The 27,946-nt window shown below is 43.8% G+C and overlaps 1 protein-coding gene across 2 annotated transcripts; it reads left to right on the forward strand.

Moving 5' to 3' along the window:
- The first annotated feature begins 480 nt into the window (after positions 1-480).
- On the forward strand, positions 481-27,931 carry ALOX5 (arachidonate 5-lipoxygenase). Of its 2 annotated transcripts, XM_039553608.1 has the most exons (14): positions 483-726; positions 4,509-4,707; positions 6,437-6,518; positions 8,021-8,143; positions 11,806-11,912; positions 14,793-14,965; positions 15,664-15,810; positions 15,910-16,113; positions 16,338-16,424; positions 18,105-18,283; positions 20,960-21,081; positions 23,259-23,359; positions 25,267-25,437; positions 26,463-27,931. In XM_039553608.1, exons 1-14 carry the CDS (start codon positions 577-579, stop codon positions 26,640-26,642), a joined length of 2,025 nt encoding a protein of 674 aa, XP_039409542.1. In that variant the 5' UTR covers positions 483-576; the 3' UTR covers positions 26,643-27,931. The 2 variants fall into 2 exon arrangements, 1 of the variants encoding a protein (XP_039409542.1); XR_005602152.1 differs by lacking the exons at positions 25,267-25,437; positions 26,463-27,931 and adding an exon at positions 22,738-22,952 and having other exon boundaries at positions 481-726; positions 23,259-23,342.
- The last annotated feature ends 15 nt before the right edge of the window (positions 27,932-27,946 follow it).

Genomic DNA, 27,946 nt, shown 5'->3' on the forward strand with positions numbered 1-27,946 from the left:
GCTCTGGAAGCTGTGTTGAGTTGTGAACCTGTGGAATGTAGTCAAGAGGAAAGTACAGTGTGGAGGCCTGTGTGTAAAGCGTGCTGGTGTGGAGCTGGTGCACAGCGGGAGGGCAGGTGCACGGAGAGGGCTGAGTGCAGGGTGCGGGGCAGCTTTGCCAGACAGGGGCACGGGGCAGGGCTGGAATTCAGGGTGAGAGGCTGCTGTGCCAGGACAGGGGCACGGGGCAGGGCTGGAATTCAGGGTGAGGGGCTGCTGTGCCAGGACAGGGGCACGGGGCAGGGTTAGAATTCAGGGTGAGGGGCTGCTGTGCCAGGACAGGGGCACGGGACAGGGTTAGAATTCAGGGTGAGGGGCTGCTGTGCCAGGACGGGGCCGCGGCGCAGCACGGAGCGGTGCGGCAGAGGCGGGCCGGGGTAGGTGTGCCGGGCTGGGGAAGGGGCGGGCAGCGCCGAGCCGCCCGTGCGGTGCCGGAGGAGGCGGCGGCGCGGGGCAGGGTCCGGGCGAAGGCAGGAGCGCGGCTTAGCAGCGCCGGTGGGGCTGTGCCGAGCCGAGCCGAGCCGAGCCGGGGGGAGCATGCCGTCCTACACCGTCACGGTGGCCACGGGCAGCCAGTGGTTCGCGGGCACCGACGACTACGTGTACCTGACCCTGCAGGGCACGGCGGGCTGCAGCGAGAGGCACCTCCTGGACAAGCCCTTCTACAACGACTTCGAGCGCGGCGCGGTGAGTTCAGCGGGCGCTGCCCCGGCCCGCACCGCGCACCATCCGCCGCCTTTCTCCCCGCGCTGCCCCGGCCCGCACCGCGGTGCCGCGGACGGTGGAGCACCAGCGGCATCTCGGCCGCTCGCTGTCCGGCATCTCGAGGGGCTGGGCAGGGCTGGGCTTTCTTTAAATTCGTGTCCGTGTGCCGGTGCTCCGGACAGGGACACTGAGACTGAGGCACCCGCTGCCCTCCCCGGCCGCCCGTCATTCGCATCCCTGCCCTAGGATTTAGCCCTGGCTGTGGTTAGTGAGGCGTTGGGAAAGATGGTTCTGGCTTACAACGGGCTTTCAGATCTCCTCATACTTTCTTTACAAATACTAAAAAAACATTGTGGGTTTCCTGTTGATAGTCGATGTTTAGGGTCAGTCTTTACTAATAGTCAGAGCCCTGTTATCTCCAAAAAATTAAACAAAGAGGTGAGAACATCCAATGAGAATTACAATGCCTTCCAAGAGAAATGTAGAGGGCAACTTCAGTGAAAGCTGAAAAACAGCATGAATGTGTGAGAATGAAGTTGTGGCTGGGCTGTCAGCTGGGCTCTTCTTCCTAAGCTAGATTTCTGATGTGCGCTGTGCCCTGTCCTCTCTGTGGTCCTATCACAGTATTTGGACTATCCAAATGTAATTGCTTATACTCTGACCACTGGTTTAGAATGGCATTTATTTATTTGCTTACTGTCCACTCTGGAAATCAAAGAGCTTTCTTTTTTGCCCTTTTCCAAAATATGTATTTTACTTGGAAACCAAATTCACCATTTCTAGAAGGTCTGATGAGATACAAACAACTTTGAAAGTTTTAAAAAGGTATTCAGAAGTTTGAAAGTTAAACCTACCACCACATGTACAAGTGAGTCTTTACTGTCAAGGTGCTGCTTTGCCTTGAGGTGTGTTTTTTCAACGATGTGGTTCACAGCCTGAATTAGGTGCGTGGTCTCTTCTGTGTTAAACAGCATGGACATCCTTAACAGAAGTCAGCATTTTGAGTAGGTGTTGATGGTATGTGTAGCTGTGGTCACCCATTTACCAGCCACTGCTATTGAAGTTAATTTTCTTTCATGATTAAGCATTCATTAGCTTAGAACCTTGGTACCTGAATTTCCCAAATGGACATCCAGTCATTGTTTATCTCTTATCTGCTGAGTAGTCACATACTTTCAGCAAAACTGAACAACATTAGTAAGAGAGGTTGAAGGAAACCTCAGACTGTCCTGAAAACTTATGGTTAGGGCGCTCTCCCAGGAGGGCTGAGCCCTGCCCAGCTGAGGAGATCACCACCAGGGTCTTAGTGACCAGGCGGTTTGCTCTTATTCCTGGGCTGCAGAAGAGGGTTTCAGCTGGCTCTGACTGAGAGCCTGGCTGTACTCTGAGCATTCAGTTGCACTGGATCCTGTCACAGGGAGAAAATGCCACGATGGGAGCTTTCAGGATCTGCCCAGCAGTAACTGGTAAGCTGCTGTGGGACCAGGTCCAGCAGGAGCAGAGATACATCCACTGGGTGAGGGAGCAGCAAACAGAGGGTGTGGATGTTAGTAGCAACAAATACACAGTCTGTTTTTCAGCATGTATTTATTGCAGATAATGAGAATAACTCTGTGTTCCATAAAGTGTCTGGCTCATTGGACACTTGCAGTACAATGTGCTAAGTTTTGGTTTTGAGGATATTTTCTTGGGGAATGCAGCCTGTTTCTCCAGGCACCTGTTCAGATTACATTGTGCCCAAAACACCGTGAGTCTTAATAAAATGTTGTGCAAGGAAAAAAGAAAAGAAAAATACCAGTACAGAACCAAAAAAAATTAAACTGAAGCAGGCCAGAAGACTTTGAGTTTGGTTGGTTTGCAAAATGTAGCAATGGTTTTCACAGTTCTGCCTTTAGTATTTCTTTCAGTACCATCTTTATATTTTTTTCCTGCAAAGCAATTCAATTGTTAATCCATTTGCAAAACAAATGTCACTTTTTAGTGGATGAACATAATTTTGCAGTATTATTTTGTCTTTGTCTACTTTCCAGGTTTGGGATTTTTTTTCCTGAATGTTGGGCCAGGCTCTGTAGTTCCATTTTCCTCATAATGTCTTAATTTGCATTATTGCAAATTGTGCATATTACTAGATGTGACGAAAGAGGGCATGGGCCAGATCTGAGTAGGAGATTTGCATGGCAAATGTTGACTGAGGGAAAAGTATGTGGAAAAGTCTGAAGGGATTTGCACAGTGGTGGCTCAGTTGTAGTTTTTCTGACTTACTTCAAGCTCTGGACACAGGGAATGTTGAAAGTCATAATTTCTTTTCTTTGTGTAGTGTCTTTTGGGTAAATTCCTCTGGTGCTGAGTGATTTCAAAGTTTTATGGTGTCCCCCAGTTCTCTCTTTCCTTCCTGTTCCCCTTTCATCTACTTTTTGCTTTTGTTGAAAGAAATGTACTCACATGTATTTCCAGAAAGGAAATATAGCTCTTTCCAATTAGAGCTTTGTGCTTATAGAAAGAGGAGTTGTCTGTGCCATCCTTTTTCCAATATAAGATTAGTCAGTAGGAATCTTTTCTCAAAAAGAGAAGACTTAGGTTTTGCATGAGATTAAATTGCTTGGACAGGATGGTACAGGAGTTCAGACAGTCCAATACTCTTCCTTACTTCTCTTCTCTCACTCTGCACTCAAACTGTATAAAAGCTCCTAACATCTCTGGCAGCCACCCCGGTGTTTACCAAGGGACCTCATACAACAAATGTCATAGAAACCTTGAGCAACCAAGTGTCAGTTCTTACCTGAGCCTTGTACATTCTCTGTAACCTTTACTGTATTAGCAGAATTGTCATCTGAGGTGAGCCCATCGCAGTGCTGGCTTAGAGGCAGCAGAAGCTGTGAGGTACCAGGAGGGAGCCCTCCCTTTCAGAACTGCCATTAAAATTGGAGTTGTGATGGTCATAAAAAGATTAAAAAGCTTCAGGAACATTTAGGTTACTTGCAGGTCCTTTTTGCATTACATCAACAGTAACTATTTTAGGGCTTTTGTAATATAGGCAAGTAGATTGTTACCAGAGGAATGAGTTTCTTCTGAAGGTTGGCTGTCAATGTGACATTTCTATCAATTCCTTAGATCTGATTCATATTGCTCTTTAATTTAAATCTTACATCTATGTATACCTAGGTGTGACATTGTCCTTAAATTTTTCTGTACATCTGAGCCTTACAAACATGAAATGTATAATTGTCAAAAATCATAGCTGTACAGACATAAAATGTACCATTGTCGTCATTTTAAAAAGTAGACCAGGAAGCAAAAGACAGCGAGTGGATTTAGGTGATGTAGATACTGCCCTTAGTCTGAAGCACACATAAGTAACACACAAAGGTCTTTAAATTCCTAGTGCCATGTTTTAATCTCATTACCATCTTGCCACTCCAGTTGCATGAGTAGATGTGCCCTAGCAGTACCTCCTTCAGCTATTGCTAGGAGAGTAGTGAATGGTTTCATGGCCTGCATGTTTTTCTAAGACTTGCAAACATTTCAAGGAGTAATACTGTTTTTAGGTTGCATACAAAAATATTTCTCCATTTCTGGAGTGTTTTGCATGTTATTGTTTGTTCTTTTAGTCATCTTTCTGTTGCACTGCAGTCCAATAATAGGACTTCCTTTTTTCACCCACAAGAAGCTGGAAAGCTGTGTGAGGAAAGACCAGGTATGTCTGTGTAGTGCTGGTGATGCTTTCTGTATGTGCAGTGGATCACTGGCTGTATTCTGCTCTGCAGGTTGACTCCTATGATGTGACTGTGGAAGAAGACCTTGGAGAAATTCAGCTAATAAAAATTGAGAAACGAAAATACTGGTACCAGGATGACTGGTACCTTAAGTATATCACTGTTAAGACACCAGTGGGTGACTATTTGGAGTTCCCATGTTACCGCTGGATTACGGATGAAAAGGAGATTGTCCTTCGAGATGGAAGAGGTGAGAGCCATAAGAAACCATATTTCCTGCAGAACACCTGGGATTTTTTCATCTCTCCTTCCCATTTCTCCATGTAGCTCCCAGTCTTCTCTCGCAAATTAAGACCCTGCTGCATCGTAGAGAATGGGCTTTCCCTACGGACTAGGAATACTTTCTGAGCAGCTCATTGGGCTAGGCACTGGCCGTGGCGTTGGATGTTTTGGGAAGCACGCACAGGGAAGAGTCGTAATGCTGCCTTGTTACACTGGTCTTGAATTTGAAGGCTGACTCTAATGCCAAATTTTTGACTATTTTCCCACTGCTGGAAGCCCTTTTGATCTAATTAGAATTAGTGTTCCCTGCTTGTTTCATACTAAGCTCCTAAGTGGCCCATGATTAATTGCCTGCAAATTGTCTTGTTTTTATGAGAGTGAAATAAAATCCCAAAGTAGGCTGCTCAGCAGGTGCAAACTGAAACAGCAGCTTACTTTTCATTCATTCTCTTTGCATGCTGTCAAGTCCAGGACAAGGCAGGGTGATGGTTATGACGGCTGCAAGTAATGGGGACCAACTGAGAAAAGTGTTTTAAGTGTCTCTGACACCTACTTGCCATGACCAGGGTTTGGGCAGACATTTGTCACTGATGTTTGCTTGTTCCCCTCTCTGCTCCCTGGGGTAGGTTGGCCACTGTAATGTTCTGCAGCATGAGTGCCTGAAAACAGCTGAAACAAGTGTGAGGTGGTACGAAATAAATGCTTTTATTCCCCTTAAATTTTTGGCTACTCCTGGCTGGGGCGTTTTGTCTTTGAAGTCTTTTGTCCTATAATAACAGTTATGTGTCAGTTTATTTTTGGTCTTTCAATTTTTCGTAATTTGCTTTATAGCAACTGTAACACTTCATGGAAGGCAGCTTTGCGTGGCTTTCAGAGTATGGTGAGGTAAAGGACAAGAGCAAGTGAAAGTCTGTTGGTAAATTAAACACAACCACCTGGAAACCATTAGCCATCTATGTTATCAGCTGTATTACCTCTGATATTTCCAACTCCAACCCCAAACAGCTTTTATCATGAAACTCTTGCTGGTTTTATCTGCCTCCACATTTGTGTATGTAAAGTGAGTTGTGTGCCTTGGCCTTTCTCTGATCACTAAGGAAGTCTCTGTGTTATTTAATGTTATATTGAATTCATGGTCAGAAGAGCAAAATGTCTGGAACTGAAGACTCACTGTTTTTTCTTTCTGTTCTCATGACTGGAAGATGTGATTATTGCCCCAGGCTGACAGGGGAGAGCATTGCTCAAGAAGAGAAGCTTGGAGATGTTTCCTGGAGATGTCTTTTAGCAGAGAACTGGAATAATGTTGTGGTTTTCCTTATTGATGGAAATTCCCCTAGGTACTGAGCTGTAAAACTAGTTCCCATGACCCTCTTCAGACCATTTAACACTTGATATATACAGCAAGTGTCTGCATTAGAAATCCTGGGTTCATACACAGTTGAGACAGATGTTCCTAGCTTGAGCTAACTGCCCCTTGGAAGCACCAAGTCAGGAGCTTATCTTCTTTCACAGATTCTCTAAGGACCTGTGTGTCTACTCAAAAGTACTAAATTGGATCATGTAAAGGTTTCCCACAGAAACTTCGAAAAGGTATAGATCAGAAGTTTGAAGGCTTGAAAACTTTGCTGTCCTTCTCAATACCTGGGCAGTGATAGGTAGAGGAGCCTCATAGCCCTGTCTCTTTTCCCTGTTAACAGCAAAGCTTCCCCGAGATGACAAGACTCAGATTCTCAAGCAGCATAGACGCAAAGAGCTCGAGTCCCGTCAGAAAATGTACCGGTGAGTTTCCCACTGCTCCAGGGTCTGTCTTCATCAGGTCAGAGTTTGGCGGGGTATGTTCACATTATCATATGGCTCTAATTACTCAACTGCTGGATAAGAGAAAGCCTAAGGTATCGTGTTGGCTATATGTGGTTTTTACTTAGATGGAATTCATTGTAAGTGATGATCATCCTGGTGCAAGTGGCATTATGAGATACTTGTACCTCAGATAAGCCTATCTGGAAGACTTAACTGGGAATTCAGTGATACAGCCTCTGTGTGGGCCCTCTGGCACACCATTGTGCTTTCAAGGAAGATTTGAAGGCATATTTCATTTGCCTGTTACAAGCAGTACTACAGTTTTGGAACATGATCTGAACATGTCAGCTTTTACTGGAGCTTTTTGGCTGCTGAACCAAGCTAGCTTTAGTTGTTGCCTGCACCAGGGTGCAGTGAAGATCTGTCCCTGTTTGAGTGAACTGGAATGTGCTAACAGGACACAGTTGTATATTATATGTATATATTTCATATGTATATATTATACTGATATAGACATTTTTTCCTAGTCTGTGTCAAAATGAGAAAATTCTGTCTTTTCTCAGAGGGTGACGCCAAAAGGCATTAGACATTGCCTTTTGCTACAGATGTGCTCTGTTAAAATAATGAAAGTTTCTTGCACTTGTACCTCATTATTGGGAGAGTAAGGGTTAAGGCAAAGGGTCTGTTCAGAATTGATGGATTGAGGCTTGGTATATGTGTTCATTTCATTTGAACGAGAAAGGCTGTTCCTTAAAAATTATGGGAAGTAGAGCAGAGGAAAATATGGTTCAAAAAGAGGTGTGACACAAAATTTTATTTACATATGCAAGAAGGAAGGCAAAACCATTTGTAATTTCAGGGAAATAGCTACTTAAAATTCTGATGCATAGCTGATAATACACAATGCAGTCTGTGTGTGGCAGGTAGTTTGGAAATACCATGGAAACAGTATTCTTTACAATTCACTTTCTTTTGTTTTGAAATAAAAATGGGGCAAAGAATGTGTGCCATGCCCATTAGGAGGTTAAACAGTTGAATCAAGACTCCTGGAGAGTGCCTTTTGAAGGAATCTAAATAAATGCCTGAGTAGTGTTAGCTGCTGTATCTCAGTTCTGCAAAATGTAGTCCCAGGAATGAGCATGCATTGGGCAGCTGTCTCTCTGTCCCCTCCTTCCACAATACATTTGAAGCTACTGCCAGTTTCAACCAAATGTGGCAAGTGTGTAGGAATATCACAGACATTAAGTTACTTCAAGCTTTGTGAAGGTAGGTGGCCAAGTAGATGCCTTCCACTGTGCTTCAGGACTCTGTGGGGTACTGGTAGGTACTGATGTGGTATAAATCACTTACTTTGGCCCAAGTGAGTCTGCCACAAACTTCCTTTAGAGCTGTGAGTTACCGAAGCAGTGGAGGTAAAGGAAAGACACAGCTCCTATGCTGATAAGGTTATACGGTTAATCAAATCTCTCTTATTTTCTCAGCTGGAAGGAGTGGCATCCGGGCTTTCCCCTGAGCATCGATGCCCATTCTCACAGTGAGCTGCCTCGTGACATCCAGTTTGACAATGAGAAGGGCATTGACTTCATTCTGAACTACACAAAAGCGTAAGTGTTTGTGGAACTTCAGGAGTTTTGCAGAATCTCTTTTGGGGCAGGGTAAGGATCTGATCACCTGTTAGGTTTCATTGAGTCTCAGAAGTGGATTACTTTCTCCAAGCACTGGATCAGCAGCCAAACAAAGTAGAAAAGTAGGAATTTAATGGATTTGTTACTTTATTTTTTAGTTATCAATATTTAAGCTTTTCACGCTGGGAACTGACTGAGCCTCTGCATTCTTGTTAGCCATGGTTTTGGCTGTAGGTGGATGGAGGAGACACTGCTGAAAAACATCAGCAGAAGGACTAGAGGCACCTGAGACCTTGAGCTTTTGACTCAGTTCTCAGCATTGCCCCCTGGAGATAACTTTTCTTCTCTGACTCTTGGCGATAATTAAACCTTCTGATGGCATACACAAAGAAGATGGTTATCAGTGCACCCTTGTCATCCTGCTGGAGAAAATCTGTTCCAAGAAGCTCATCAGTTATCCGCACCTGAGTGTAATCTGCTTGGGGGGGGGGGGCAGCCAAGTCACTGTCCACCCACTTGCACACGTCATGTCATTGAGGAAGACATTGGATGGCCAATGGATGAGCCTGAATAATAAATTCTGCAGGGCTCTGGAATAATACAGGGTCAGTGAGGTAGAGGGACCTCTCTGACCTCTGAGTCTCCTTCTGTGCTGTCTCAAATGCCCAGGTCATATCACACTGTCTCAGATATCCCACCATACTATCAGCTGGTGGAACAGTCTGACATGAGACAAGACTGGTCATTACATGTCAGAGCATTCTGGGTATTTTTTTATTTATTCATTTATGCAGCTGAATTCCACTACTGGTACAGAGTCAAATCAGCATGGTGTTAGCCAGTGCAAAACAGCTGTTCCCGGGCTCATAGAGAAGATCTGAGTGATGCAGGAGCAACAGCACCTGAATGCCAGAGATGAGAGGTTTGCCATTAGGAGATACAAAGCAGTTTGGAGGCTGCATTCCCCTTCAGCAATCCCATCCTGCCAGGCTGTGGCATGTTGTCAGAGGTCCTGAGTCACTGCCAAGTGAAACTTGAAAGCAGTTCAACAGAGTGCAGGGACATCTATCTTTGTCATTAGCTGTAAGGGGCCCTCCCCATGAAATAGGAACCTGAAACTGTATTGCAGAAAGCCAGACATTCTGGATAACTGGTATGACACAAAAGAGGTTTTTCCAAGCAATAGCAATGCTTCTTGTCTGGCACATTTGGCTGAAAAATCTAGACCTATGTTTTTGGTCGAGTGAATTGTGAAAATCTTTGCAGAAGAGTTTGATAGCCCTTATGTAGCCACCCTGATGTGCTTTGGAATCTTGGGACAACTGTTTGCAGGAATGGAGTGGAGAAACATGGGTGAAGGCATGGGGCCTGCCTTTGGTTTGAGTGCAGTAGGAAGGAAGATAGGGAGGTGTGTCTGGAAATCCAAAGGCAGGTGTGGAGCTGCAAAGTGCAGCAGTGGGCAAGGAGCACTTTTAAGGAGAATATGTGAGAGCTGGGAGTGTTGTATGAGACATAGGAAGTCATGGAAGAGGGGAGGGGAAAGCCCTTTTTCATGGGGCATGCAAAAATGAACTTAGAAAGAGGGAGATACGTCTTGGATATTCTTTATGTTGTTGCATGGTTGGATCTTTAGGTGCTGTTGACAGTGGATAACTCTGCAAGTTTAAAGGATTAATTCTGTGTAGGCGGAGATAATCCTGAAGATGTCTGGTGCTGATGTGACCTACACTGTCTAGCAAATGGAAACTCTCAGACTGGAATCTGTGCCAGAAATGCAGGCTTGTGTATCTATTTTGGACTAACGTTGCATTTGGGCAGATTAAGTTCTACAAGCAAGTCTGACTTTTTTTCCTTGCTCTGGTTTCTAGTATGTGCCAGAGACTTTAAAGAAGTACTTGATTTCTTGGGGAAAACAGATTTTTATTTCCTAAGTCCTGTGGAAGTTTGTTCCAACATAGGAAATGTGAAGAACCTCCTCCTTTTGGAAGTAATTTTCAAAACCTCTGGGAATGGATGTGTGCCTGGCATTCAGCAGGTCAAACCACAGCAGGTTTGTGACTAGATCCCAGGTGCTGTGCCTACTGCTTGGTTTGATCAGTAGCCCCAGGTAGGAAGACTTGGGCAGGAGAGGAGCAGTACATATCAGCTTATATGTCAAATGTTCTCTAATCTTAGAGCAGTTCTGAAGGAGGACAGAGGCTCTACAGGACCTTTAGTTGAAACTTTCAAATGAGTCAGTCTTGAGTAACTCTTATCAAGCTATCGAGTCATGTTTTTTCAAATAATTTAACCTTCTGGTGATGGTCATGCTGCCTCTTGAAGTTCATGTGTGATTAGGATACCTGGTCCCTATCAGAAAGTCCTGCCCAGCAGTTACCCTTGCTTTGATCCTTGTACAATGATTCTGTGCCCCTGTCAGGTGTCTCCTGTTCTAGCCTAGGCAGTTGTGTGTTTTACTTCCTAGCATGCCTCCAGGCACCTCTTACCCTTGACTGCCATCTGCAGCAGCAGAAGCAGTCCATTCTGCGTGCACCCCTAAAGGGCTTAGTGCAGAAGCAGCTCCTTTGTCTGCATTATGGTCATGTTGGTCTGGAGCCTTCCTTCCAGGTTACCACTGGCTGTTCTCCAGGCTTTTGGTCCTCTCCAGCCAGTTCTGATCCAGTCTTTTGTATACGTTTGCTGATTGTAAACCCAGCCTCCTGGGATTCTCCTCAAATTCTTCTTGGGAGGATTTCCTGCGACACTGTGACTTTTCTTTACTTTGTTGTCTGCCCTGCATATCTTTGTGTGCTGTGTGCGCTTTTATTTGTGCATTTGAAGTGTTAGTGGGAAGCCAGCTTTGTTTTTCAAATTCATTATTTGCTTTCTAGTCAAGTAAATGATTTCTATCTAATAACAGCAGTTTAGCATTTATGTAATAATTTAGGACCCATCATCTCAGATGACGGGAACTTGCTTGGCTGTGCTGTATTGGCTGAATTAGCAGATGAAGTCAGACATTTCTGGCTCCCAGCCCGCTGTGTTCATGTGATGTCTGCAACCAAGGGACTTGGTTTCTGAGGTTAAATGTGAGCGTCAAGTTTATCCAGCAGCTCAAGTAAATAGAAAGCCCTCAAAAACTCAGGCCTCACACTTTAGGGATCCAGTCTGGCCGTGGTCATGTAGATACTTACAGTATCTATTCCTTTTTTTTAGGAAGAGTGGCTGACTGATCCTGGGTTATGTTCTGACTTCGTGCACCTCTCTCAGTCTCTTTGTGTCATCATACCACTTTCTGAACTGGTGTTAGCAGTGCTCTCAGCACTCCCAGCTGATGCTAACCACTGACAATGTGTGAAGCACTAGCTTTTCTGACTACAGTTTTTATAGGTCCTAAAGCACTGCCATTGTAGGCTGCCAAGAACAACTCTAGAATGGAGTTCTGTAAACACAATAGCCAGAGCTGCACCCTTGCTGTGCCTTTCTGCCTTGTGTGTAAAAGTACAGCCTGCAAATTTAATTCTGTAGGAACTAATCCCACATGCCATCGATCAAAATTTGCTATGTTTAGATATATAAAAGCGTGGAAAATAATAGGAATGGGTATTGAGAAAGCTGGAGATTATTTTTTTCAGATACGTTTTGTTTTGGTTTATTTTTAGGATGGAGAACCTTTATGTCAACCGTTTCATGCACATGTTCCAGTCCTCCTGGAGTGATTTTGCAGATTTTGAGAGGATCTTTGTCAGAATCAGCAACACAATCTCTGGTGAGTTTATCAGCATTTCCTCGTGTTTGCATCATAGAGTGACTAATTAGTTGTCTTGTACATATTTGATTAGGATGGAGGTGGCTGACTGGCTCTTCTGTGTCAATAAATAAATTGTAATCTCAGGCTGGTGATCGCACCATCAACCCACAGGACTAAAAAACAAAGCTATGATCTCACAAGGAACTGAAATTACTGGTAATTGCTCGGTGACCTTCTCTGTCCTGAGCTGTGCTGGAGGTCAGGGAAGCTGGGTGTCATGGTCCCTTTTGGATTTAGAAATGTATTTTCAAGTATGTTCAAGTCCCATAGGACAGATTTTCGTAAGTATTTTGTGTCTAAACCTAGAGATAACTTAGTGGGAGTGCTTTTCAGACCATACTAGCTGTTGAGGTGTTTTTGAAAGTTTGATTGTCCATATCCCACTTCAACCATCTAAATACACAGAAAATCTTCAGACAGGGAAGTCTGGTAATGTTCTCTGCTAAGGGCAAATATAAGGGTGACTCCTCTTGCCTCTGACACAGACCAGATCAAAGGCTGTTGCCTGATATCCCAGTGCTCAGTTGCACTTTGCTGCTAAAAGTCCTGGTTTCTCAACCCTGTTGCAACATGGGGAGGGTACCAGTGCCTTGGTTCTGCTGTCATAAGACCTGTTCCCATCACAGACCCGTAGCTCCTCTCAGTTGGTTCTCTTGGACCATTTGTGTCAGTTACATGGGTGAGATCAAATGTTTTTCAGGAGTAAATTTATCCCCACAGGGGTTATTTTGATAGAACTCATTTCAGATATGAAAACCTATGCTGATGGGCCAACAGATCTGGGGATGGGTTGCAAAGAGCTGGGAATGACCTGGAAAATGTAACTTCTCCACCTGGTCACCTGGTCCTCAAACCATAATCCGAGGAACTGTGCTTCTTACTGGAAATTTGTGTGAGCTAGACCTGAAAAAAGCTTGTGGCATTTGTCCAAAATGTCACTTACCAAAAATGTGTCAGCATTTATGCATATTGAATTAAATACCCTCCTGTGCTTGCCATTTCATACTCCCATCTTCTTCTTAGAAGACAAAAATCCCCATCTAAGAGAGTGAATTTCACTGTTGCTGTCAAGGATGTTCTGTTAAAAAATCTGTTAATGTAGTATTGACATATAAAAGACAAAATGCTGCTTTTCTTTAACCCTTTTTAATACAAAAATCTTAGAAGCTACTTAAAAACCCAGTAAAAAGAATTGCAGATAGTCAGGGGTTTTGAAGTTTGTGGTGCCATTTCTGTAGAGCTGGGCTGGGGAGCTTTCGATGTGTGAGCCAGGCCCAACCTTCTGCTATCACCCATGGTTACTTTATCTTAGTGTGTTATTGGATATAATGGATGCACAGCCTACTTTAAGTTGGTTAGTGTGTGACTCCTCAAATTTTTTTTGTTTTGACTCTGCAAAGGAAAATGCTTTTTCCCCCTTCTCTGAAGTTCTACTCTTCTTCAGGCTGTCTAGGGATCAGTTCACAGAAAAAAGAGCAATTATGCATTTCTTGGGTATAAACCCAAGCACACAAGGTGGCAGAAGTATTAAAAACTAATTACAGCAATTTGTTACATTTAATAAGATTGCTTCCTAAAGTACTTTTAACACAAGAATTAGATACGATCTACAATTAATTTCATTGATAACATTTCCATACTCATGAGGAAAGCTCCAGTTCTGTGACATTTAAACATTAAGCATCAGCCTCAGTTATGTTAACGTGAATCTCAATTTGCTTTTTTGCAAGCCTTGGCAGAAACAGGGTTAATGGAGAGGTGGTTCAAGGCATTTTTCAGTCATGCAGTTTCTGTCCAAGGTGCTGAGTCATTTTTTCTTGATGCAGACTTCAGATACAGCTCCAGACTCATAATGCAGTTGACGGAGATAATGTAAATGTCATTTTATATAAACTTTACTTTTTTCTGCTTTATGAGAAAGCATTGTGGGTTTCAAGACCTTTTTTTTAATTATCACTGCATTCCTTTGGGGCCTATATTTTTAATCCTTTTACCCTTTTTAGAAAAATTAATTGCTTTCAGAAAAAGTCCTGCCTTGTTTAAAACTAGACAGTTGTGGAAAACTTCACTACCTTCATTTTTCCCCTGAAGACACCAATAGCATTTTTCACATTAACTGAAGTGGCGACATGACATTACAAATCAGAGCACTGCAACTATGGGAAATATCCAGTAGCACTACATATGTAATAGTAAAGAGATGGAGTATCCAAAACTAGAATTTTATTGAGATGTTAATCTGGGTTGATGTTAGCAACTGAAATATATTTAGAAAGAAAACAAGTCAAGCAAAACAATGAATGAGGAGTTTTATTGAGTCGAAGTCCAAACACTTCCCCAAATGTCCCTCACCCAGCTCTAGCTAAAGGAACTACTCCAGCCACTGCTGTTCTTTCCCTCCACACATTGCTGTGTATTTCCTTTCTCTTGCTTGTGCCATCTGTTTTTTGAACTTATCCCTCTGTACTGCATGCCTTGTGAATTTGAAGAGGGGGATTTAAAAATACCATGGAAGACCTGAGAAGGTGGTTTACAGGTAAAGAGAGTATTCTTCATAGAAGTGGAATATTTTATTTCTCATTGCTTCTGTACATGGAGAAAAAAGTTATCATCAATTTAATTCTTCTCAATGTGAAAAGTAAGGATTAAATTTTCCATTTATCTTCAGTGATTTTTCTTAAAATTCTGTCACGTTTTAAATCCTTTTCTTGCTGCTTTCTGTATTCAGAGTTGCAGTGCAGTCTAACAAAAAGGTGAGGGGGAAAGGAGGAATGCTACAATGCAGTGGGATATTGATGTTGTGCAGCTATTGATGCTGCAGGCTTGTTTTTCCTTTAGAATATGTGATGCAGCACTGGAAGGAAGATTTTATGTTTGGCTACCAGTTCCTGAATGGATGCAATCCAGTGCTGATCCGGAGATGCACAGAGATACCCAAGAAGCTGCCTGTGACCATGGATATGGTAGAATGCAGTCTGGAGAGGAACCTGACGCTGGAGGAGGAAGTGAAGGTACGGCTCTGGGTCAGGCTGGGCTCCACCTGTTCCTTCTCACATCCTCTAACCTCCAAAGTCTGTTCTTACTGCCTTCGGCCACATCTCCTTTCTTCAGGATGTGTGATAGGTCATGGCAAAGCAGTCTCTGCAGACTGGCAGTGCTTCTGTTGGCTTTTCTCCCGCTGTCCTGGAGCTGCAAGCCATGCCTGTCTCCAGGTCTGGTGGAAGAGCAGTAACCAGGAGGTGAACAGTCCCTTTTCACTGGTTTTCTCTGAAAGATCAGGGATTGACTGAATGCCTCAGAGGGGAAAGGTGCCTCTTCCTTTTCTGGTAGGGTCTTACCATGGACATGCTGAGGAAGGGTTGACAAGGGTGGTGCCTTGCTTTTGTTTGTACAATTAACACAGGGTTCTCTTCAGCTGGCAGTGTGAAACTTGCTTGCATCTGAGTGTCACTGCGTGAGTACCAAATACAAAGATGCTCTTTGCTGAAAGGCTCACTGCCAGACTCTGCAGACATCAGTCAGGTGTTTGTGCAGTGGTACTTGCCATCTCAGTGGCATCATTCCTGAGCTGTGAGCAAGGGCATGCCAGGGGTCGCTTGTAACCACCAGGCTCAAGTCAGTCTCTGCCTAAGACTTTCCATTCTTTTGTTCCAAACTGCTTGCACACCATTAAAACACATCATGCTTCTTTTTTTTTCCCCCCCTACAGCAAGGAAACATTTTCATTGTGGACTACGAGCTGCTTGATGGTGTGGATGCCAATAAAACAGACCCGTGCACGATACAGTACTTGGCTGCACCCATCTGTCTGCTGTATAAGAATCTGGAGAAAAAAATTGTACCTATTGCAATCCAGGTGGGCTTGCTGTCAGGGTCTTTAGAGGATCACACTGTTTGTTGTCTCATTTTAAACATGGAAGGACTTGGAGTTTCATATTTTTTTAATATCTTTCAGCTTGGTCAAAAGCCTGGACCAGACAATCCCATCTTCCTTCCTTCAGATGCCACATATGACTGGCTGCTAGCTAAAATTTGGGTCCGCTCCTCTGATTTCCACATGCACCAGACAGTGACCCACCTCTTACGGACACACTTAGTCTCAGAGGTGTTCAGCATAGCTATGTTCCGGCAGCTGCCTGCTGTACATCCCCTCTTCAAGGTTAGTTCTTGCATGAAGGGAGGATGTCTGTGGGCCAAGGTGGTTATCACATCAGTTGGACAAACCAAAAGGAAGTTCTAGTGAATGTTCAGCTGAAATAGTTTAACTGGCTGCCCTGCAAGATAAGATACAGCTAAGCCACCAGGACTTCAAACTTTACATCTGGCTGCTGTTGAATTCAATCTGAGAATTTTCCTTCTTTCATTGTTTGTTTCATTTCTCAGCTCTTGGTGCCACATATGCGGTTCACAATAGCCATCAATACCAAAGCCCGAGAACAGCTTATCTGTGAATGTGGCCTTTTTGACAAGGTAGGTAATCCTCTCTGTGAATCTTCACTGTTCATGTCAGTTCATGGTTACTCCTGGTTCTTTGTTGTTCTTCATGGTTCCATACATACATATCCTTTAATCACATATTGCCTTGTTCCCTGACCTTTCTATTAAAAGGCAAACATAAGCAATACCACCCAAGAAACTGGCACACAGAAGTGATGCCTCATTGTGCTAAAGATGTTGTTCTCTTTTACCTCTAAGTAGTCAAATCAGAACTGGCCAACGTCAGTCAGTGTCTCACTCATTGCTGATATGCCTTTGAGTTATAGTATAGAAGAGTACATAAATTCCTGCTTGTATTTCCACATAGTTAAGTCCCCAGTTTCTTTTAAGTACCCAGTTTTTCATCTGTGAGCAAAAGGATTTGTGATTGCGAATGAAAGTTTTCATCACAGAAAGACGTGTAGGGAAGACAGATTTCTAAGACCACAAAGTGTGTTTGGATTCCAGCTTGTCTTCTTGAGTTTCCATAAGCAGCAGACCGGCTAGGATTAAATCTCAGCTTCATCTGAGTCAGTAAAACACAGCTGTATGTCATACCTTTATGGATGATTTGGGTGAAGGCTGGAGTGCATCCTCAGTAAGTTCACAGATGCCACCAAGCTGGGTGGGAGAAATGGAATGCTGCATCTAGGATCTGCAACAGCTTGGCACACAGCAGTCTCTGTGACAACATGCTGGGAGCTATGTTTGGGGAGGTTTCAGAAGTCCTTTCAGAGGGAGCCTGTGTTTCAGGACACCTCTGTCCTTGTTACACCACTGGCACCAGGCTGAAAATAGCTTCCTTGCCTCAGAGTTTTTCACCCAAGCAGAATAGAGAGGTTAAATCCAGACTTCTTCCCTTGTCATCTATACTCCACTGCTGACTGTGGAGACTTCCCATCCCTTTAAACAGAAGCATCATGTCCATACCCCATGCAGAGTGTGTGGGTAAGACCTGCCAGCAAGGATCCTGGAATTCCAGAATTTGTTGGTTCCAATGTAAATGAATAACCAGCCAGAGGACGGTAACTGTAAGGTCACAACTGCTACAACACTTTTATCATATGCTGTGAAAGCAACTTCTGGGAACTTCTGCACGGTGATTATCTAAAGAGTTTTGCAGTGCTGTCTGTTGTGGACATGCTGTGCTTTTCAAATGTAACATTTGAAACACTGGCCAGTCCTCATCAGTAGCCACCCAGCAGGATTCATCTCCTGGCATAATTTCCAGGGTGACTAATGGTAGCCTGCATCCCTAAAAACTTTCTCCTAAACTATTCCATAACAGCACTGGGAGTTTAACTTAAGCCCTCTTCTAACACAGTCAGGGCTGCCTTCCTTCACACATGCACTGGTTCTGGAGCATAGGACTGCAGGGAGTGCCATGCTTTGATGTTGCTGTACTTTATTAGTGAATTCCAGTATAAGCAGTACCTATGGTGCAAACATGGATATTAACAGCCATTCATAGGAGAGGTGTGAAATCCCTGAAGTCAAAATGCACAGTTCCAGTAGGCCTCTTCAGTTTGGTACTTTGTGTGGAGATGTGGCTTTCTCCTTCAAAAACAGATTCACCAGCATTCTGTATCCCATCTTCTGCACATTTGTAAAGCCAGTCTTGGCACAAAGGGAGCATAATCTCCTACTGTTCCCATCTTGCTGTTCTTCCCGCAGGCAAATGCCACGGGTGGAGGAGGACATGTACAAATGGTGCAGAAAGCAATGAAGGATCTGACTTACAGTTCCCTCTGCTTCCCTGAGGAGATCAAAGCTAAAGGGATGGACAGCAAAGAGGATATCCCCTACTACTATTACCGGGATGATGGCATTAAGGTCTGGGACGCCATAAAGAGGTAAAAGACCATAGTTCTAGATACTGGCTGATAAAGTCACAGAGACACAGACCTCATTTTTTTCCTGCTCGCTTTGCTCTTTATCATATCTTGTAAGGAATATCTGGGCTGTTCAGTCATGTAGTGCCTTTTCCATCCAGTATATCTCATCAGAGGAAAAATGCTTAGTCAAGCACACACTCTTGAAAGACCATTAATTCCTGCTTTTCTCAGTGCTGTTTTCTTGTATTCTGTATTTCAGAAGACCCTTTACAAGTATGTACTCTTGTATAGGATTTCACAGAAATTTAGTGAGTTGGAATTTAGCCTGCAGAAGGAATTTAGTTATGATTTTTTTTAGCTATGCACAAGCCAAGAGAGGACTCAGTTCTCTGAGCCAGCCATGTGACCTCATCAAGGTTCTTGTGGAGTGAAAATGTAAGCTTGGCTTCCATGACAGTTCTCTTTTGAAACTCAATAAATTAGGTATAAACTGTTTAGAACAAAACCTTTCTTAAAATGCCTTAAAATTGCGAAGTCTGAATTTAATCAGGAAGGGCAGCAATTCTGAGTAAGGAGAGGTACTGCAAGCCTGCTCGACCACACAAACATGGTTCCTTTTCAGATCTGAAACACTGCCTTGCATGATTTACATGGTTTTTATTCTGCAGTGGCATTTAATTTAACAAACAACGTATTTTTACATGGCATAAGTCGCTTACCAAATACGCAGCTGTTTCATGACTTTTGAAAAGCATGTTCATTAAAAATCAGATCTTTTGTGTACACAAAGTGGGAGTTTTATGATGCAAGCATAATGTTGAAAGTTCTGGGGATATCTTCGTCTCCTGTGTTTTCTCTGTGTTTTGACAAGGGCTTATCTTGCAATATTTCCTGCAATTGTTAGTGCCCATTTGAGAGAAAAGGAAGTTGTAACTTTGCTGTGGTTGTTTTCTTCATAAAGTCCATTTATTTTTGTCCTCCTTTTTCCTGTGTTTTCTTTGCGGGTTGAGATATGCCTTTCGAATACCAGGTAGTACTTAGTCAACTCCATTCAGTTTGACTGTTTGTGGGTGTTAACCTTGCTGGAGGATGATGTTACACCGCCTCAAACTTGGCTGAGAGCTGTGAATCATTTGGTTTATAAATGGTGTGGGCAGTACCCTTTTGGCTGTGTGAGATCCTGACCCATCAACCCATGGTCATGCATGTGTCTGCTCACCAGAAATCTCCTACGCTGTGCAGGGCTATCAGTCTTCACTTTCTTGATGAAATAATTTCTATCCCCAGCATAACTTCACATGTGGTAGATGGTCTAGACCTGAGGAAGCTGATAAAGTTGTTTCTATAGAAACAATGACTCTCCCATGGCAAATTTGTAAACTGCTCTAGTACACAGCTTCCTATTTCTGATCTGACTGCAGATAGATACACCAACGCAAAGATACTTCAGCCCAAAAGGTCTCACCCACACTTCATATACTCATTTCTATTTGTGTGGAAGGGGGTCTGAAATACTGCCATTTTCTAAGAGGAGGATCCCCTTCCTGTATCACCTGGCACCTGTGCCAAATGCATGGAGACAGAGCTCATGCAGAGCGGCTTTCTCTCTGCATCTTGCAAAATTTTTGTTTTCCTTTATTGTCCTCTGGAAGCCAAAATTACTTAAACTTTTGCTGTTCATGCAGTTGTTTGTCTGCCTCAATGACAACTGTTGACTGGCTAATAGGAACCAAATTGATTTGTAAAAGCCTCCAAATTGCAGTAAATTGATAAAATTTATAAATTTATATTTTATTAAGGGATAAATCTCTATTGGATAACAATTCTTGATCCCATCAGTCAGCTTCTGCAGTCAAGTGTTTCACCCTAGGGGTTGTTGTCAAAATGTTTAGCAAGAGATTATAGGTACCTGCAGAGCTAACAGAATGTCTCAGCACAGCTCCATTATCCAGTCATTCAGTCATGAACTGCAAATCTTCAGGAAATCAGGATTACCTATTTTCACTGCTTTCGAAACTACTTCTGTTATCTTAGTGTTTTAAGAGCCTTTCTTTCAGAGGTGAGCTAGCCTGGGAAGCTTTTATAGGAAGAAGGATCTTGGGAAGAGGAACTGAACAGGAAGGAGATGTCTGCTGTAAACAGTGGGCATAGGAAATAGCTCTAGACCTCTTTTTCCCAGGGGAAGTTTCCTGGACCACTTTAGTATTTCACAAAAAGGATGTCCAGTGGGAGGGGTCAACTATTGGCATTCAGGAGCAGCGTTGGAGTGTCCCACATACGGAGAATGGTACTGGTATCAAAGTCTGGGAACCCAACTGCCCAGTGTGGGAGCCATGTGGATATGCAAGAGGGAGGCTGTATGGAGTGAGGAAAGGATGTAGATGTGATGACAGAGCTCTGTGCAGGAGCAAAGCTTCAAATAAGAGAATAAAGTGCACAGGATTGTTCAGGGGTTGCAGTGTGGTCCAGGATCTTTTTGTTGGGGGAAGAAGTGATGCTGCAGTCCCAAATGAATCAAAGTTGCCTCTGTTCTTTCCCACTGCTTGTAGGAAGGAGATAGGAGGGTTTTGAGACCTTCTCTTGCCCTTCTCTCTTTCCCTGTGTAACATCTGCAAGGTCAGAAGATCATTTTCTGGAATGGCACACTTGCTTTCTCCTTTTCATTTTGTTTTGTCCATTCGTTCCTGTGTGCAGTTTTGCGGAGGATGTAATTCACATCTACTATGGGAGCGACGAGGTGGTGTGTGAGGACGTGGAGCTCCAGGCCTTTGTCAAAGACATTTACGTCTATGGGATGAGGGGTGTGAAAGCCTCAGGTAAGGTATGATGGCCCAGCCAGATCTGCAGCTTGTCCAGTCCCTGCTGACAGCAGTGCTGAGTGCACAGAACAAGTTAGAGACCCTCTCCTTGGCCTGAAGATGCTCAGTTTTATGTGTTAGACCCTGGATCAGGCCACCTCTCAGGAGACAGCTCCTTCCTTTGACACAGATTCTCATAATCAGCTTGGGCAACTTGTGTAATCTCTCTACACTGGGGACAGGTCTTTGATTTTGTCTGCTCACACTTCAAGCATTAGGCGGAGTGTCTGTGTGTGTTGGAACCACCAGGCAGACTGATAGAAACCAAGGAGTGGGAGACCCCTTGAATCCTCTCCTCCAAACCTCACACCAAATAGGAACATGTAAGAACCTCCCCAGGAGTATATTGCTGCATTTCCCATTTGTTCAGCACTTGTGTCATCATTGAACTATTCTGCTCTCTTCAGGGAAAGGTAGTCATAATTATTTCCAAGAAATATTTTCCTTTGCTCTGTCTTTTCTCTCTTTTCTTGCAAACCATTACTTGGCCATGGGAGCTCTCATCTATAACAAGGCTCAATTTGCCCACCTGAGTTAATGCTCCCCTCTCTTTCCCTAAATATGTTGCTTTTCTCTTCCACTCACATTTTTTCCAAGCAGATTTTCCAGAATTTATAGAGGTGGCTGGGGATTCTTCCTACTGTCCTGGCTGATTTACATCTGGCAACACCTCTTGGCCAGTGACCTAGGGGAGATGGCTCTGGTGTTGCCTGCACACATTTGAGTGCCAGATGTCCAGGCAAAACTGTGATGTTTCCAGTCATTACTGGTATGTTCTGGTGGATAAAAGGCTTCTGGGCTCTATCTGCCTGGACAAGCAAAGGTTCATTTTTGTTTGTCTAGTTGTCTCTTAGCAAAAGCTTAGAAATGTTCCTCCTGGTAGGAATTCCAAACTTTACCTAAGCATCTTGATATGGGACAAGTACCGAACTTTTCCAGGGCTCCAGCTGGGGTGGGATGCTACAAGCACGACTGGTGGGACGACTGCCACTACAGATGGCAAACCTGCCAGGCTTGCAGCATCTCTCTCTGCACTGCTGCTGCTCCAAGGGCTGTGTTATAGAGCAGGGCGACTTGGCGGTGTCTGTAAAGAATGGGAGGAGGCTAACTGAGGGAGGCTATGGCACCTGTTTCTTCCTTAGGAAGGCTGCTGTGATTGGGAGAATGCCAAACTCCTTTAAAGATGAGCACAGTGTACTTGGAATAGCAGGACACAGTGGGGGATGGTGCATCCTCTCCTTTTTGGGCTAGGCGTCTGGCCAAGGTACCTCTTCCCTCTCTCAGGCTGAGTTCACATCTGTATCAGGTTGGTGGTGGAGACACGAAGCAGCTGGCACAGGCAGCCTGGGCAGGGGCAGCTTGCTCCAGGGTGCTAACAGGTCTGTAGGTATACTGGGACCTGTGGTCACGTTGGGCTGGGACAGGGAGTACAGCACAGGACTGTGATTTAGTGAGGATAGGAGAGATACAGGCCTGGGGTTTCTTTGGTTGCAAAATATTTCCCTAGTCCCTGACTATTCCGTTTTTTCTTTATATAACTCCGTTTGATTATTCTCTTTCAAAGACAGCTTAATGCAACTATTTCTGTTCCTCATTCTGTTGTTTGTCTTTCAGAAGTTCTCATTTCCTCACTTCCCGTTTCAGTGAATAAGCTCTCCCTGCACTCTTTCTTGCAATACACTTGATTGCTGAACCTCAAACCTTTATAAATACAAGCACGTGGTTGCTTCCTCCTTGGCATGAACCTTCCCTCCTTGCACTGCAGACTGAAGAAGAATGGAGCATCTGAGGTCCCTGCCCTGGGGACTCTGGGAGTTCCTTGCTGCAGGGTAGGTAGGTCAGGAACACTGTTTTTTAAAGGTGTAATTATGCTTCGTCTTTCCCTTATGGAACACCACATACTTTGCAAACAGAGGCCATGCCTCACAGACTTGTGTGAAGTAAGGCTGTTTTTACAGCTGCACAGCCAAGGCACAGAAAGGCTGAGGAGCTCCTGTTAGACCACAGATCAAGATTCGTAGAAAGCCCTGCTCTTCAGCGACTGCTGCACAGCCCTCTAACCCATGTCTTTTGATTACTGCTGGGTAGCAGGGTCACTTCATCACTGGGTTAAGCTTTTCTTCTCCCTCATCTAGGGTTCCCTAAGACGATCAGAACACGAGAGACACTAGCAGAATATCTCACAGTGATAATATTCACCACATCAGCTCAACATGCAGCTGTGAACTTTGGTCAGGTAGGAATTTATGGGAAGACTGTTCTTCTTTCTGGGCTAGGAGGTACATCTATGAGGGCAGGGTCTGAGAACCATTTTTTAGTAGATGTACAGATTGACATTACTGTTTCTGGTCAAAATAACTGCAGAGCCATCTACAAATCCCTATGAAGTCTGTGGAAACTGAAGTGATTTGGAAGCTGAGAAAGGCATTTCAAGTCCTACATAGGTACCAAAGATCAGATGAGGGATTCTAGCTTGTGTATTTCAGTTTTGCTGATTTTATTACGGGAATAATTTTTTTGAGCATTTAAATGGCATTGCTGCTCATTTCTTGAGTTTACAAGCCAAGTGGCAACTTTGAGCTTCCTCTGTGATGTTTGATGTGTCACATTCTGATAACCTGTGTTATCCCTACTTGCCTTGTCTGATAGATATCTGCCCTGAAACTGTAGTAACAACATGCCTTTCAAGTGCTGTTTCTTTCAACATCAAGGCATTTTGGAAAGCAGATTTAACAGCCAGAAGCAAATCACTCTGTCAGTCACAGAGCTTTTTCACTCTGTGGTCAGTCACTGGAGCAGGCTCCCTAGGGAAGTGGTCACAGTTCCAAGCCTGTCAGACTTCAAGGAGCATTTGGATGATGCTCTTAATCTGATGGTTTAGTTTTAGGTAGTTCTGCAAGAAGCAGAGAGCTGGACTAGGTGATCCTTATAGGTCCCTTCCAACTTGAGATATTCTATGATTTTATGAGCTTTTTTTTTTTGCATGTTCTCACTTCAGGCATAGGTGATCTCTAAGATATGATCTCAGAGATAAGCAGAGAGACCATTTTATTTATGATGGTTATTCCCAAATACCCTGCATCACTTTCCATGCTGACCCTTCTGTCCACCCCTGCAGCTCAGGAGCCCTGGAGAAGGTCTGGATCCTGGTGTCTAATGGACCCACACTACTGCTGTGACGTGTCCATGACCAGGGACCTCTGTAACTATTCCCATCTAACTTGTCTTGACAACTGATTGTGACAGCTCCCAGTGCCCCCCTCAGAAAATCCTGTCTGTTCAAGTAATACCAAGAAATCATCTCTTGATCTGGCATACAGAGGATATGCAGCCCATCATGGGCTTCAGCCATGGGACAAAAAGGCAGAGAGAGCTGAGGGGAGGAGGAGGAGGTGGCTGTACACTGGAGAGAACACAATGAGCAGTGTGAGCATGGCAAGTAGCTGGCACAGTGTGAGCATGGCACTTCCCCTCATGCAGGGCAGGGCATATGTATGAAGGTAATGAAAAAATGCTTGGGAAAGAGTTCTGGTAAGTGCACCATCTCAGATGATGACAAAGCTCGGGGTCATATCTGAGGCAGATGAGACATCAGCATCTCACAGCACTGAAGCAGGCCAGAGGTGAGTATGAGTTCCCAGTCTGCTGCTCACCGTGGCCATATCAGCATGCCATAGTCCATATTTCTCAGTGAACCAGCATGCTTTATCTCTCTTAGCATCTGACCACGTGGACATGCTCTGTGGGCATGTTCATGGAGGAAATTTTGCAGAAAAGAGAAGCTGGAGTAATGGGGATCGCCTCAGGTTATTAGAACTGATGTTTGTTTAATAAAATATTTGAGGCCTTAGCCAGTCTGGTGAATTTGAGCTGTCTGGCACATGCCTGTGGTTAGCAGAATAAATACTCCCATTTAGATTACCCAGCTCTCTCTCTTGTGAGTTCCTGAGCAAAACAGTAGGGACTTCCTTGTCACCTCCAGTCCTTCTCTAGAGCATCTCCCTGTCCTTAGTATCTTCTCTTTCTGAGGGGCTTATACTACAGAAGCAAACTCCCTGTTGGCAAACTCCTGATTTTCTTTGCTGTGTTCCTAAACACCAGCTGCTGCAGGTTTTCACTGTGCTCTCTTGCTCTGCTGTGCAGTATGACTGGTGTTCCTGGATTCCCAACGCCCCACCAACAATGCGCTGCCCTCCTCCAACAGAAAAGGGGACAGTCACCATCGAGCAAATTGTGGAGAGTCTGCCGGACAGGGGACGTTCTTGTTGGCATCTTGGAGCTGTCTGGGCCTTGAGCCAGTTCCAGGACAAAGAAGTAAGTCAATCTCCCTGCTCTAAGTGCTGGAGATGTGAAACCACGAGGGCCATGGCAAGACTGCACAGACTCACAAGACTGTAGTGCTGCTCTGTGCTTGACTTGACCATTTTCACTCTTCTGTGGAGCTGTGTCAGTGCTGTGGGTTTGCCCATGTTCTGCCAGATGCAAACCAGCTCTGAGCAAGAAGCTGTATTTTACTCAGAGTGTCATGGAGCTGTGGCTTGTGCCTGGTGGGCGAGGAGTGAAAACAGAACAAACCTATGGGAGGCTTTGCAGGCATGGTCTGTGGCCATTTGCCTCGCGTAAAATGAGGTTGTAGGTGCTTGGCTGTTTCACACAAGGGCTCTGTCTGGAGAATGTGTTTTGACATCCTTAAATAGAAGATGATGGACAGAGGGTACTTTAAATTCCGTTCTTCTACAAGAAGAAAGCAGTACTAGCAGAGAAGCTGTACTCTGAGGAAATAGTTCCCAAACTTCCCAAAGCAATGCCAGTGTGCATATTGGCAGCGCACTTTTCAGGCCACCCTTAGAGTCCATGCTGACTACACCAACTGTCCTAATGAACTCTGAAGGACAGTTTTAGGTCAACAGAATCTTCCACTGTCACTGAATGAAGTAGTCATCTTCCTTTTAAATCTGTGGCTGTGAATTCCCCTCTCATGCTATCCTTTTCTCTATCAGCACAGATGTTTGTGTGGCTGTACAGAGATCTGGCATAGGAAGCTCATCTGACTGACCACTGGCCTGAGCAAAAGTGCTTGGTTTTCAGTGGATGACCTCTCTTTCGGTCAGGGAGGTGCCATGTAGACACCTGAACCAGCACCACAGAAAGATGCAGGGATGGAAAGAAGCAGCCAGCAATAGAGGGAAGGTGTAGGCTAGCTTAAGTATTGATAATACTATTTTAATAGAAGCATTTGTGAGGTGAGGCTCTGGTTGGTGTTGTGCCAAATGGCGTAATGTTGAAACAGAATTGCCTTTGCTTTCTCAAAGCATAATTTCTTGGTGTTTTTCAATTAGCTATTTCTGGGCATGTACCCAGATGAACACTTCGTGGAGAAGCCGGTGAAAGAAGCTATGGCAAAATTCCGCAAGAATTTGGATGAGATTGTCAGCACCATCACCGAGCGCAACAAGAACAAAAAGCTTCCTTACTACTACCTTTCCCCAGATCGCATTCCCAACAGTGTTGCTGTTTGAACACATAGCCAGAAGAATTTGGAGGCCTGTAAAGCTAATGCTGTTTTTCTGTTATATATGCTTCTTCAATTAGCTTTTCAGAAAAGGATAAGAAACCCACCCTCTCCATCAGAGCTGCCTTAAGTCGCTTTGAACTTTCAAAATAAATTTGGTTATGACCAATCTTGCAAACAAAGTCTAACAGACAACCCTCTAGGTCAGATTTGTTACAAATTTATTTTTTCAGGACTTTTAAACTAATCTTAGAATCAATATACATGTTTCTGTTATCTTTCCATCTCCTTGCCAAGACAGTGCAACCACAGATTAACTTACTCAATGGAAATAGTGTTATGAGCAATAAGCAAGTCACATTTTAAAATCCTTCCTGTTTTTAATAGGTGACACTGGTGACATAAAAAGATAGAATCTTTAAAGTTTATGCATTGTTTTGAATCTGATTAATGTCAAATATTTTCACTACCATTGTGAATATCTTAATCAGGATGAACGTAGTTCATGTGAAATGATATCTCATAGGAGATGAAAATTTTGTACCTACATAAACATGAGTATTTTCTGCATAAAACTAGGAAGGTTTGTTTTAGCCTCTGCCAGCAGTTCGATGTCATTCACATCTAGGGACAAATGTTCTACTTCAGACAATGGCAGCAAGTACAGACCTAGCAGTGCTTATGCTCAGTTTCTGTTTCATTGCTGAGGCTGCTGGGTTTTCTGGACAATCTCTTCTGTTTTGTGGGGGATTAAGAGGCTACTTTGTATAATGGAAAAGTTTGCAGAGAAGGCTTAATTGACAGCTCCTAAGAGGAATCTTTAGATTTGGCCAATTAAGCATAACTGGCATGTTCCCTCTTAGTTATAAACCACTGAGTTTTGTCTGTTTTGTTTAGAGGTGTTTAGGTTCAAAAACTTGGGCTCTGGTAAAAGTTGAGAAAGTCACTGAGAAAAGCAAAATTGAGGTTTGTGAAATTAAAAGAGTTGTGGTTTTGCTGATTAGAATTTGGGTTTATTTTTCTGAGAATTTGTTCCTGATACTTGATCTGCTGGCATGCAGTTTGTTTTCTCAATAGATAAGTAAGTTCCTTGTGCTAATAAAACAAAACCAAACATCTAGCTGTTATTTCCTAATTCGGCGTCTGGTGCTGTATGTCTCAAAAACCTTGTAGGTATAAACACAACATGCTGTGTAGAGAAATGAAGCTTATATCATTGAGAAATACAGTTATTTCTGTTGTTCATGTGTAATTTGGAAAACAGTACTGCTAAAATATATATCCTTTCATATGAAATGGGTGTGAAAACTG

Source organism: Corvus cornix, chromosome 6, assembly GCF_000738735.6.
Source record: "Corvus cornix cornix isolate S_Up_H32 chromosome 6, ASM73873v5, whole genome shotgun sequence".
In the NCBI taxonomy this organism is placed as follows: domain Eukaryota; kingdom Metazoa; phylum Chordata; class Aves; order Passeriformes; family Corvidae; genus Corvus; species Corvus cornix.